Raw genomic sequence first — 12,593 nt, 5'->3', positions numbered from 1 at the left:
TCTAGGGACCTTAAGACAGCCAAAAACCCTGCCAGTGTTTCTGATTACTTGATAGCAAACACAAATAAGAAAATCAAGTTATACTACAATCCTATATGGTAACTGAGATTCTACGTGAGAGGGGACGAAGGCTTGGTATCAACCTTAGTTTATGCTGTGGTTTATTCCAATACATAGAGACTGATGATTCCTCTCTCACTTTGACCTTAAACAGAAAGGTAAGGAGAGATCACAGAGAGTGATACCTCCTGCTCCCATCAACATCCTGCAGCTTTTCCAGTTGTCTTACTTCATGTACTTAGTGTTACTTAAATGACCCACGATGGCAGTTATCAGCTGACTCTGTCATAACCTCACATACACATGCTCTCATAACACATCTCAGCAACCGTGCAATACACGTCATCATCAGCCTGCTCTGACCAAATGATAGTCCCTAGAAGAAGCCAGTAAATTCCCTGAATTTATCTGAGATATTAAAATGGCTGAATTTTGTGCTATTCAAGATTTAAGAAGTACACAGATGGGATGTAACAGCTGTCCCTTGATTTCTAAGTTTTCATTCTTTCCCATACTTTGTGGTCCTGTTTTGGTTTCGGCTGCCGCCGGCAACAAAAGCGAATGAAAAGAAACAGGCAGAAACCAGTGGGTCGGGATACGGGCAGTTTAACAGAACAGCAAACAGAGGGAAACAGGAACAACAACGATACAGATAAGGAGAAAACACAACAAAAACAGACCCGCTCTCTCGGACCGCACTGGCGCCGCACGCTCCCGAGCCGCGAGAGAGTTCCCGCCGCGCCGCCCCCCCCACCGGAACCCAGCGTGACGTCACAGGGTATGGAATACCGGGCTCTGTTTGGCCAGGTGGGGTCAGCCCCCACCCCCCGGCTGTGCCCCTTCCTGGAGTCCGGTGAAAATTAACCCTGACCTGGCCAAACCCAGGACAGGTCCTCTCAATTTATCTGCTGTACTCAATTTATCTGGCAGTGCTTGGGGTTTTACCTCTCACAGCTCATACTTACTTCTGTAATATTTTGCTCTGTCATTATGCAGTTTTTGGTACACACCTTCACATCCTGCCTGTTTTGCTCCACCACTTCTCTCAGAATCTCTTTTCCTTTATTCTTCCTACACACTTTTGCTCCTTTCTTCACTCTGGTTATTGAGGGATTCTGTTATTCTTTGTCTCTGTAAAGCTACAGGGTCTGATTCCCCTCTCAGACTACTTCTGCTAGCGCAGCTCCATGTGACATAAAGGGTTCTGACTTTACACAAATGCAGGAGGAGAATGAAGTCTCCAGTTTACAAATCTTCCCAGTGCAAGCAGGCTCAGTTATGACACAAGATATTCCTTTTCTTTCAGGAATGTCTTGAAATCATGTTTATGAAAACATAATATGGTTTAGTATCCTGGGCTCATTATGCATGCTTTTATACTAAGATTGACACAAAAGTGTTCAAGAATAAGAACCTGCCAAATAACTTTCTCAGAATGAGAAGGGAAACATACTACAAAAAGAGGTGACACAATTTTGGCTACCAAACCCACCATTCTTTAAAATTCTCACAAAAGAACAATTCTTCAACTGATTTTACAGTGAGTGTACACGTCTCTCGCTTTTAGTTCTTTCAACTTTGCCCGGTACCTTAGGCTCTCCATACCTCTGTGCCTTATTTCAGCATCACACGCTACAGGCTGAGGCATCTTGGGACACAGAGAAAGAGTGCTTTGCTTTCTTCTTTTTCCAGATGTCTTTCTTCTGCATCCTAGAAAAATAGCATATTCTATTTGCATAGTTCTCTCTTCTTGCTCACAGTGCAAGCTTTCATATTTAGCACAGAGATTTGTTTCCTAAACCTCATTAGAGCAGGGAATATCTTTCCTAATCCAATTCAGCAAACTGGAATTTTATCAGAATCGCCCTTTAGAAAGAGCTTTTGGAAATTGCTCTGTAACTCACTTGGAATACGGGCACAGATAGAAGGATTTTTTTTCAAAATGCACAGACTTCCTCTCTCATTAAAAAATCACAAAACCCACACAGGACAATAGTTAACAGTGCTAATTCCAATATAAAGTCTGTTTTCTGTACCATAGATAAAAATTCATCATCGTACAAGAAACGACCTTTTACATTAAATCTCTTTCCAGGAGCATGCATTTCCCTTACAGCTGTTGTCAGGATTTAACGTACCCGGCTAACGGGAAAAGGGGACATTCTAAAACCAGCATTGTGCAGGCGTCACATTGACAAACATGTGTGCATACATTTTTTTCTGCTCCTGGGTGTCTATTTCTAATACTTGCCTAACAAATTAATGGCATTTAGAATTTTGCAAATCCAGCCTGCCACAGGTCACAAAAAAGCTTGCCATTTCTTTGTTGGCCGGATTTTTATAGCATATACTGCCATGGCACCTAAGGGGTGTGTAAGCGACAGACGTACCTCATCCTAAGGTTTCAGTCTCTGCCGCCTGTGCTCTATTTTTCTTAGTACAAAATAAAATAGTGCAAGATTTAATAAACTAGAGCAAATTTTATTATCTTTGCATGGGTTTGACTCTGATCAAGATATTGAAGTACCAGCATGCTAATTAATGAAGACAAAACAATATCAAATCACAATGGATCCAGCTTGAGAAGAAGAATGCTGAGGTCGGAGGAATTAAAAGATAATTGAAGAGGCATTGGCTTACGCCTTAGTCATGGACTGAAAATGTCATTAAACAAATTGTCAAACCCTCTATAAATAACTCTGTCGTCATTTCTCAGGGACATTGTCAGGTCTTGAGTACCAACCCCACTGAATTGTTTTTCCTCCTTACCAGAACAAAGACTGAAATATGTGCTAGATTATCTACATTATATTTTATAGACTACTGTACATAGAAAGAGTAATGTTTTCAGCATATACAATTTAGGGAATATCAAGACAACTTTAACGTGATGAAAAATGAACTGACTGTGAAACAACAAAACAATGAGGGAAAAAAACCCGCACAATGAGGGTAAAAAAAACCCGCTGGTGCGGGGGCGCGGGAGGTGCTGGGAGCTGTAGGCAGCGCCCGCAGCCGGCTTTAGAACCACATCAGACTGTTCTGATAACGAAATTGGCTTTTTGTAATACTAAACCTTCGTTAATAAAGTTCGCTGTCCGTCTTTGGGGTTGCTTTGAGTGTGTCGTCACGGCGAGGGTGGCTTTTGGTGTTTCTTGTTGGTGCAGGGGTCGAAGCTGGAGGTGCCTCTGTGGCTGGCGAATGGTCTGCATGACAGCAAGAGGAGGATCATTGCTGTGGAGCTGCCCAAGATGTACAAGGAAGCCTGGAGGACGGTGTTCAGCGCTGACACCAACGTGGTCGATCTGCATAAAATGGGGCCCTACTACTACGGGCTTGGCTCACAGCTCCTGAATTTTGACAATCCCAAGAATCCTGAGATAGCTCACACTGGCCTGCAGGCGAGTATCTGAACTCACTCTGAAGATGTGGCTTTACGTGTTTTTCCATCTTCCTCTTGATCCCAGCGGCTCAGCAGTCTTCAGGAAAAATAACCCGGTTTTAATCCACAGGACTTCTGGATCGAACATGGGTTTCTAGATCAAGCTGTAGGATGACTCAGCTGCACAGGATGGTGGTGGAAGCCTCAAGTACGCGTCCAGGAGTGTAACTCTGGCTTGGAATTTCCACACTGTAAATGTGGTATTTCGTAAAATCCTGTAAAACAGGGCTAGAGGAGACGTAAGATTATTTAATTGTGCCTGTGCTGCAAGGCAGAATGAATTCACCTTCTATTATTTCTATTTTTCTGCCCAGTTTTTAATGCTCTTTAATGACGAGACTTCGGACTGCTCTGGGCAATGTGGTTCAGTGTTTCGCCGTCCTAATCTTAGAGAAGGTTTCCTCTAACATCTAAACTACAGCTCCTTCACAGCGGTACAAGCTCTGTTCTGTTTGTCTCGTACAAAGTAACCTCTGAGGACGGATTATTCTCTTCCTTCCTGCAGCAGTCCCAGTTCATTTGACACCTCTTTGTGGTGGTGCTTTCGAACCTCTGATTGTCCCTATCGTGCGCTGCTGGTATCTTTCCAGTTGATCTAGAGCCACTGTGACGTGCAGTGCCCTGAAGAGCGTACAACCTCCTGCTCGGGACTTGCGCTGGTGAAAACAAAATGATTACTCTGTGATTTTTGTAGGCCATGATGCTCCCCGCTCATCGTGATGCAGCATCTTGTTTTTCACGATAGAGTGACATTGATACGAGCTCGGTTTGCAGCCCACAGTAAGAGGGTACAGATTGCATACACCGACAGTCTTACCCTTGTACCGTTCCCTATTTCTGCCTTAACATAAAACCTTACATTAGTCCCAGCTGAATCGCATCGTGTTGTTTTCACACCACCTTTCAAATTGATCAAGACCATTATGAATTAGGAGTTCTGCTTCCCAACAGGCTTGCAGTTGTCCCTCCTCCTGCATGTTGTTGGCTAATTTAATGAGCATCACTTCTGTTCCTTCAGTAAGCTTATTAATTAATATATCAAACAGTACCTGGTTTCAGATAGACCCCTCTTCACCTCCACTCGGTGTGTTCTTCCCCACTGACAAGAGCTGTGGATGATTGCCTTCACTGACCGCCTACAAGCGGTTTAGGTAAATCTTGCAAGGATGGCTCGTGACAGATAGTGATCCACTGCTCTTCCTCCCTGTGCAAGGCCTGGCACCCTGCCACGACAGCAAACTAGGCTGGTGCCTCGGAGTTTGCTCTTGGCCAGTCCGTGTTGGCTGTTACTCTTTATTTTCTTGCAGAACTTGAAGTATAGTTTATTTATTCCACTGCGTTTCCAGGAATGGATACTGGTGGATGTATAATTCCCCGGCTCTTCCTTCCTCCCTCTCCATCTCCCCTTTCTCTTTTGAAAGATAGATCCCATCTTTGCCAGTTTCCGGCCTTCTGTGCTCTTTGAGCTTTTAAAGATAACCACTAGCAGCTCTGAGATTTCTTCAGCCAGCTCTCTAAGTAGTCTGGGATGGTTGCTAATGGCTTTTTTCTTTCTCTGTTCTGTAAATGAAGGCTGATTCAGAGAGGCTTTAAAGCACTGCTGCTTTCTGCGAGTTGTCTGCTGAAAGCTTGCTTTCTGCAGTGAGGAGGTGACCGCACCTTTGTTTGTCTTTTCTCTTTCTGCTAATGGACATTGCAGGAAAAAAGCCACATTAGCACACAATGCTTGTTGACAGTAAAATCAAAGTACGCAAGGTGTGCTTTCTCTTTATTAAAAGAAAGCAAGAGGGGAGTTGTGCTGACTTAAACAAAACACAAAAGAAAACCCTCTTCCAAATACTCAGGAGGTATGAAAGTGAAGTGTAACTATTTGGTGGCAAAGCCAAAATGAGAGTTATTAATTTATAATATATTTATTCTGGAAGTAAATCTCTAAAGTACTACAGTTCTGATCATTCTAAAATCAGCTTCTGAAATAACGAAACACAGTTTTCAAAGAGTTTTGACCCTTTTTTTGTTTTGTTTTATCCTCAAAAGCAAAGATAAGGAGGGAAAGAAAAATCCTTAAATAAGTCTTGTTGCTTAGCTTTTTAAGGTGTTATTTATTAGCTGTATATTTGGGGTTTTTGACTTTTTTTGTGGTTAAGTGTTTTTTCAGCATACTGAATGCTTTACAGTGGTGGCTTGGCTTATCTTCCAGGCTGCTTACAAGTTGCAGCTTGTATGTTCCTCCAGCAGCTGCTGTGGCGTGAGATTCATTTCACCCGCTCTAAAGCAATGATTGCTGGTGAAGTGAGGTGGAATGGGTTGTAATTGTCTTGTACCCTGCGGTCTGCTCGAGCCTGTCATTAGGAAGCAGCCGAACTCTTCATTCCCTGCTTGCTTCCCATCCAGTAAGTGTGTCAGGCACTTGCTCTGCCAGCGCAGGCAGGAAATGCTTTGTCTTTGTATCCAAGGTTAATAGGTATCATTATTATTATAAATATCTTTGTGTCCAAGGTTAATAGGTGCTACTGTTTGCAGAGCCTTGGCTGGTTGTGAACTAGAGCCTACACCTTTGGCTTTTCTGTCATGAAAGCTCGTGCGTCAGCGTTTGAGCCGAAGAAGCCTCTGTGCTGCCTGTTAGTAATTCTGCTTCTCTTCTTCAGACGTTTGTTAGCCATTTTCGGCGTATCGTGGACTCCTCTCAGAACACCTACAATGAAGACACGTCAGTGCTGGTGGCTCGGCTGGATGAACTGGAGCGCACCTTATTTCGAGCTGGCCAGAAAGGGCTGAATGACTTCCAGTGCTGGGAAAAGGGACAGGCTTCTCAAATCACAGCTTCCAGTCTGGTCCAGAATTATGGGAAAAGAAAGTTCGCAGACACGGATGGTTAAAAGCCTGAAGAACATGCAGCTACAGCAGGGGACACAGAGAGATTTACAGTCTGTCTGCTGCGGAAGAGAGGTGAATCATCTTTGGGGGAGGACAGGCTCCCTGTCCATTAGTGGGAATTCTCTCGAACATCTTTGGATTAGACCAGTGCAAATTTTAAAGGCAGACAGCAATGGCATAAAAACTAGATTGCATCACATTGCTGGGTAGCTTTACAGCTTACTCATACCGCTCCTCAGGATTTGCAGTTAAAGTGTTTGCTGGGTGGCTGAAGGATTTTCTAAAAGGGTAATTAATAATTCCTTACCTTCCAAATAGATCTTTACAATACCGGATCTGTTTGGAAGAAAGTGTAATTCTTTGTATTTCATCTTGCCCTTCCCATTCCAACCTCCTGGGAACTGCTGTTTCCAGGTTCCCCGTTCTTCTGAGAGCCCAAAGGATGTGGAAATACAGTCTGGTACAAACCGTGCTGAATTTTTCCCATTTTGTATACAGTAAGGTGGAACAAGTGCTCTTTGTGAGGCGGGACTGGTTTTCTTTGCTGACTTTTGTACAGATTGGTAGTGCCCCAGAGAAAAATACCTCCTCTGACCCATGTAGTGAGTGAAGTGGCCATGCAGGCCTTGCGTGCTGCCTCATCCTCTCTCTTCTTTTCGGCCCTTGCGGGCTTGGTGCTGCATGGGGTGGAGAATGTTCTTGTTTGATGCGAGTGGCTTTCTGTGATGGGTGTTAAGCTCCTCCACTTGTTTCACAGAGGAGGCAACAGAAGGTAGCAAAGACCTAGTCCAGACCGGATCAGAAGCAGCAACTTTAGTGGAAATTCTCCCCATTATCAACCTCTGAGCCTTCTGTTATCCCATGAGAAATTCTTCTGATTACTAAATTTGGTTAATAGAAGGGACGAAGCCAATGAACTGAGTTTTCCTTCCTTCTGGTCCATCTAAATGATCCGAGCCAAATGATCCTAGTAAATGTCATTCTTGCCAGTAGGAGTGACTGGGGTTGGAACTTGCGAAGCAGCACAGTGGTTATCATCCCGTGTGGATGCCCTTAAACATAGATTATATGAAGTCCCATTGGATTGGAGACAGAAAGCGGATAGTTATCTCTGTAGGACATAGTTCCCACAGTCACCAGGATGGTCGTCTTTTGGAAGCAGGTATTGGACATCTTATGGATGCTTCTAAGCATCTGTAGAAGGTGGACCTCGCAGCGTACCTAAGTGGAGGAGCCAGGCCGTAATGATACTGAGAGCTTCCTCTGCTGTAGGAATCGCTGGGAGGTGACAGCGAGATCCAGATCTTGGAGGAGTTGTTACTGGGCTTGCAGACGCACCTGGATATTGGAGACTTCAAGCTGGAAACCTCAAGTCCAAAGGGTGCGTGGCCACTCCTTGGCCAGAGGAGTGAAGGCTCTGCCTGTGGAGGCGGTGAGAAGGGACGGTGTGCTGGCATCATGAGCGCCTTGGCGTCTCCGCTTCAGCTGCACGGGGCCAGCTGCCCTGCCACAGGAGACTGACGGGAAGCTGCGCCTCACAGAGTGTTCCAAGTACATGCAAGATCAAATGCTGCTGCACTCCGTGACTTAGTGGCACGTAATAGCCTGTGCATTTTCATGAAGCTTTTGTCAGTTGTCTGTTTCTGGATTTTTATGTTAAATAAACATTTTGTAAGGGGATGATTGTAGTGTCAAATGTTTGTTGTTAATTGCCCTGCAGCGGAGAAGTTAGTCATAGATCAGAAAGCACAGATCTCTGGAAAACTATGGCCACGATAGATAACACAGTCCTGCTTCTGTCATTCCCCTTCTCTTCCAGGTCACACAGTTGGGAGCTGCATGTGTGCAGTCATCTGAGTGTAGAAGTAGTTCCTGTCTGACTTGGCCCATGTGGGTAACAGCTGCTGTTTGCTGAAGTCGTGGAAGAGACACTGCCATCCAATCAATACGCGATTGATTTTATAAATTGCATTATTATGAAATGCAGGATGGAGGGAGGTGATTCTCTGTTACCTTGACTTTGTTGTGGAGTGGTGGGTGGTGGGTGGAAATGGGCTGTCTCTGTTTTCGCACCCTGCAGCTCCAAGCACGGTAGCGTAGACTTCGTGTAGCCTCTCAAGGCTGTGTTCAGTGCTTCAGCTGCAAGGGAATCCCACACAATCACAAAATGGTAGGGGTTGGAAGGGACCTCTGTGGGTCATCTAGTCCAGCCCCCAAGTTGGAAGCAAGTCCATCTGTGATGAGAAGCATTTTTGAATTGGAAGTGTTCTTTTAATGAGGGGGTGGCTTTGAGATCTAGTTGGTTTATAACCAAAATCACCAGTCCGTCAGTTTCTGGGCTGGTTTTGGTGACATCCAAACTCATTTTCCTACATTTGTACGAACATTTTCTTCTCTACTGCTCGGTGCAAAATGCAAGCAGACAGTTGCTTGTTTGCCAACATTTGGTGCAGCTACTTTCAGAGTGGGGAGAAAAAAATCCCTGAAGTAATCCTCAGTGTCACTGGCTTTTTGTAAGTAGGCAGTGCCACTTTTGATAACCCTGAGTGTTTGGGAATAAACACCAGTAAGACCCTTAAAAAATCTGATCCTGTAATTTTAAATTACGTTATTTGGTTAGTACGTTTGATATTCTGTAGATTTTTTTTTTCCCCCTTGCTGGCTGGAATGCTTTTTTCCTACAGCACAACAAAAGAGTGCTCTGTACGTTTTATGAAAAAAGAGTCCTTTATGATTTATACAAACTGTCCTTTATGATTGCACAGCAGCAAGCTACAGGTTCGAGGAGTTTGAATTTGTGCATTTACAGTATGGCACAGTAAATCTTCGTTACAGAACTATACAGAGTAGCTCTGAAAAGGAATTTTAAGTGTTGTTTCTCCCCATGTCTCTCAGCTTTTAAACTGGAGGACTACTGCTGTTTATGAGAAAGCAGTCCATAGACACATTTAACGTATTGCCACAATGGTTTTCATTGCAATCCAATAAAGAATAGGCAAAATTTGAGATGCTGATTAGTTATGCGTTCACGTAAGAATATTTGTTTGGGTTTTAGTGGTCTGTTTTTGAAAAGAAGTATGAGCTGGCCTGGCCCAGTCCTTCCCCTAAAGTGAGGAGTGGGACTCGGTGATCCCTACGGGTCCCTTCCAACTGGAGATACTCTGTGATGAGCCCCATCTCACCCACCTTGGGATGGTGTTCATCCAGCCATGCCTTTAGAAGCTGCCTCTGCCACAGAAGCCCCGGCCTCCCGAGGCAGTCTGCTCCTGTGCCTGGCTGCAAGGCACCACAAATCTGTAGTTGCGCATTTATTGAGACAGCTGGAGACATGGTCAGTCGAGCTTCCTGGCAGTGAATTCCTGTCACAGTGGGTAAGGAAACAGAAACATTTTCCTCAGGTAAGTTTTACATTAACTTCTCGTAAAACTCTAGGCTCTTCTTCTTTATCTCTTCTGTGTATTTTTTCAAGCAGGTGAGGCAGCCGTGGAAGGTTGACCCCCAGTTCAACAGAAATATCTCTGCAACCAGAACATGCACACTTTCTCACCGATCTGAATTACCCCGTCACGAAACGTTCAGGTTTCTGCCTTGGTCTCCTTTGCTTCCTTGGTTTGTCCTCTGGCTTTGGTTTGGATTTGGGCAGCGGAATGAGGCGGTCGATTGCTTCTGCCAGGCTGGAAGCAATAGGCGGTATCGTGAGGAGCAGCAGCAGGAAAGGTTTTGAGAACAGACATACTGTAACACCACATATTATTTTTATGAGAGCAACAGTGGCGCCTAACTGAGCCTTTCTGATCTTCACTAGTGATTTTTCTACCTGTTTTTCTAGTGACCAGCTATTGCAATAGCTTCATTCAAAATTTTGATTGAATCAGTTGCTTAATGGAGATGTGATGTAATCGGTAATGGCAGAGTGTGTGTGAATGCTTGCTTCCCACAGAGCTGCTGCTGTCCCCAGATGTGCTTTTTATAAAACACATTGTCCAGTAGCCCAGCATATGTCTCAGGAGTTTGTGGTTTTATTTATAAAGCCAGCTATTCATCTAGTGCTGCCTCTGCTTGGCAGGAGGCAACTCAAAGCTGTTCCTTGCCTCAGTTTCCTTTTCTAACAGATGAAAGTCACGCTCCCCTATTACGAGTGCGTTCTGTGCTCTGGATTGTATGCAGTGTTTTTGTCACAGCAGATATGCCAGCCAGATTTTCCCAGCTCTGCTGCATCTGCCAGAGCTCAGATGCTTACTTGGGAAGGGCTTGTCAGAGCTAAAAGATTCCCCTTTTCAGAGATCGCTCTGTTTTCCTCGATCAGTCCCGTTAAACCCTTACTGCTAAGCTTCTGCAAGACTGCCACATATCTGATAACTTATAAAAGTGCTTTTCCCACTCTCCGCCCTGCTCTCCTACCTGAACAGCCGCTTGGCCCTGCAGAGAGCGGCCGAGTGGGCTGTCCTAAGCCCACGTTTCTCCTCCGTCTTCCTGATCTTAGCTGCTCAGAGCTGCTTCCACCAGAGTTGATGGCAGCCGGAGCATTAAATGCTGAACGGAACTGTTAGTGGAACTTTGTGCAAAAACTGGTGGAAGGAAAACGGATTGCCCTGGCTTCATCGTGTCACGCGAGTGAGTAATGGGGGAAGGCTGTGCACCCTTCCAACCTACATCTGATGGTTTTGCTTTGCGAGGCTGGCTTTGGGAGCTCAACTCGAGTGGGTGTAACGTGCTGATGAGGCAATGTGCTTCAAGTCTGGGGCTGTGCCAGTTCAGGCTTCCCTTGAAAGTGTCTCCTGGGTGAAGATCATCTGAGTACTTGCCTTGACTTGCATCTTCCACCACAGTGTTGCTGACAGAGAGCTGCTTCTTACATCTAGGTCCAGGGGGGCTTTTGGGTGTGGGGACAGCCTGATGGCCTTTTTCTGAAGCTGAACCTGATGCCGTGTCAGCAGGACCCTGGGGATGGTGTGGACCCTTTAATGTCATGCACACATTGCTAGGGAGAGGATGGCAACCTGCCGTGGCTGGGTTGGAGCTGAACGTACATGTTACTCGTGTATTGAGGTTTTATCTAGTTTATTGTGCCCTCTGACCCTGTGGGCACAACTCTGATCTCTTCAGCGCTAAGGTACTTCTGCAGTGCGTCGGGGCCAATGGAGCTGGAGGCTTCGCGCTGCGCTCTCTGCTCAAGCAGAATCGTCACCTCAGCGTATGTTGGATACGCAGTTGGGTTGGCCCTTCATACCCTGCTGGTGTTGCGCAGTTCTAGAGACGCCATCTGGCTCCTCTTCGGCCAGAGCCTGCAGTAACCTCTTTGCTGCTGGCTGAAGTGCACGCGCTGGGTTTTCCAGTAGTTCCCAGTGCAGTTGGGAGTGGTGCCCACAGGAAGGCTGTGCCCGGGGGCCTGTGCATGCGCTGCTTGGCAGCAGCCAGGAGAGGGGGCACGGAGCTTGAGACACTGTTTTTGTGCAGGTCCTACCGTAACTGCCTCAAGTGGTACGTGGTGAGAATCCTGTTTGGCCAGTGAGATCAAGCTAGGTGTCTGCGTGACTTTCTGCTGTACCTGCTGGGCGAAAACACAAGTCAAGTGAGATTCGAAGCGGGGTTTGGATTGCGCTACCTTGTCCTAGATTTGAGCGTCCAAGAAGAGTGGAAGTCGTCGTTGGCAGAGGTGATGAAAATGAAGTGTTACCGATGGCTGTGTAAGGAGGCAAGTGGTGAGAAAGCTGCCAAGAAGAAGTAGCAGAGGGGGAAGTGTGCAGCCAGGCCGTGTCCTTCGATGCCAGGTGTGCGGGTGAAGGACCTGCACGGTGCTGCTGGCGTCTTCCTCCCTTGGAAAGCCTCAGAAGTGGAGCTGGGATGGAGCGTGTGTGTTCGAAGGCTGTGAACCACAGAGGTCGGCAAGCGGAGAGACCAGCAGGGCGTATGCAGGTCTGCTCCGTCTGCCAGCCCGAGCCCAGTGCTCGACCCGTACCACCCAGAAATCCAAAGATCTTCTGCCAGGGACAAATTTGCTGTCCTGTGGGCCCTGACTGCAGTGGATGGAGTGGTGACTGTTCCCACTTCTACAATATGTCCTCATGAATTTGGTGGGACAAGAGGCAGCGAGAAGAAATAAAGTTGCATCTGCTCTCTTCTCCCCACCACATGTTGGAGTGGGCTCTCCTGGCTGCCAAGGAGCAAGAAACGCAGCCTTGGAGAAGATGCCAACCACTGTTTCCCTGGAGGC

At 46.0% G+C, this 12,593-nt stretch overlaps 1 protein-coding gene across 1 annotated transcript; it reads left to right on the top strand.

Moving 5' to 3' along the window:
* Positions 1-3,006: 3,006 nt before the first annotated feature.
* LOC104327766 (DNA replication complex GINS protein PSF3) lies at positions 3,007-6,392 on the top strand. Its single transcript, XM_009932748.2, has 3 exons — positions 3,007-3,124; positions 3,181-3,461; positions 6,151-6,392. The coding sequence occupies exons 1-3, from the start codon at positions 3,007-3,009 to the stop codon at positions 6,379-6,381; spliced, it is 630 nt and encodes a 209-aa protein (XP_009931050.2). The 3' UTR covers positions 6,382-6,392.
* Positions 6,393-12,593: the final 6,201 nt, after the last annotated feature.

The sequence above is a fragment of the Opisthocomus hoazin genome, chromosome 12 (genome assembly GCF_030867145.1).
Source record: "Opisthocomus hoazin isolate bOpiHoa1 chromosome 12, bOpiHoa1.hap1, whole genome shotgun sequence".
NCBI lineage: Eukaryota > Metazoa > Chordata > Aves > Opisthocomiformes > Opisthocomidae > Opisthocomus > Opisthocomus hoazin.
This window is presented reverse-complemented; position numbering and strand designations above follow the sequence as displayed.

Bases quoted from the DNA above. Each gene is read 5' to 3' on its own strand.
- LOC104327766 (XM_009932748.2), top strand. From the start codon at position 3,007: ATGAGGGTAAAAAAAACCCGCTGGTGCGGGGGCGCGGGAGGTGCTGGG. The intron at 3,125-3,180 runs GTAATACTAAAC...GGTTGCTTTGAG, and splicing joins GATAACGAAATTGGCTTTTT to TGTGTCGTCACGGCGAGGGT. The intron at 3,462-6,150 runs GCGAGTATCTGA...TCTCTTCTTCAG, and splicing joins TAGCTCACACTGGCCTGCAG to ACGTTTGTTAGCCATTTTCG.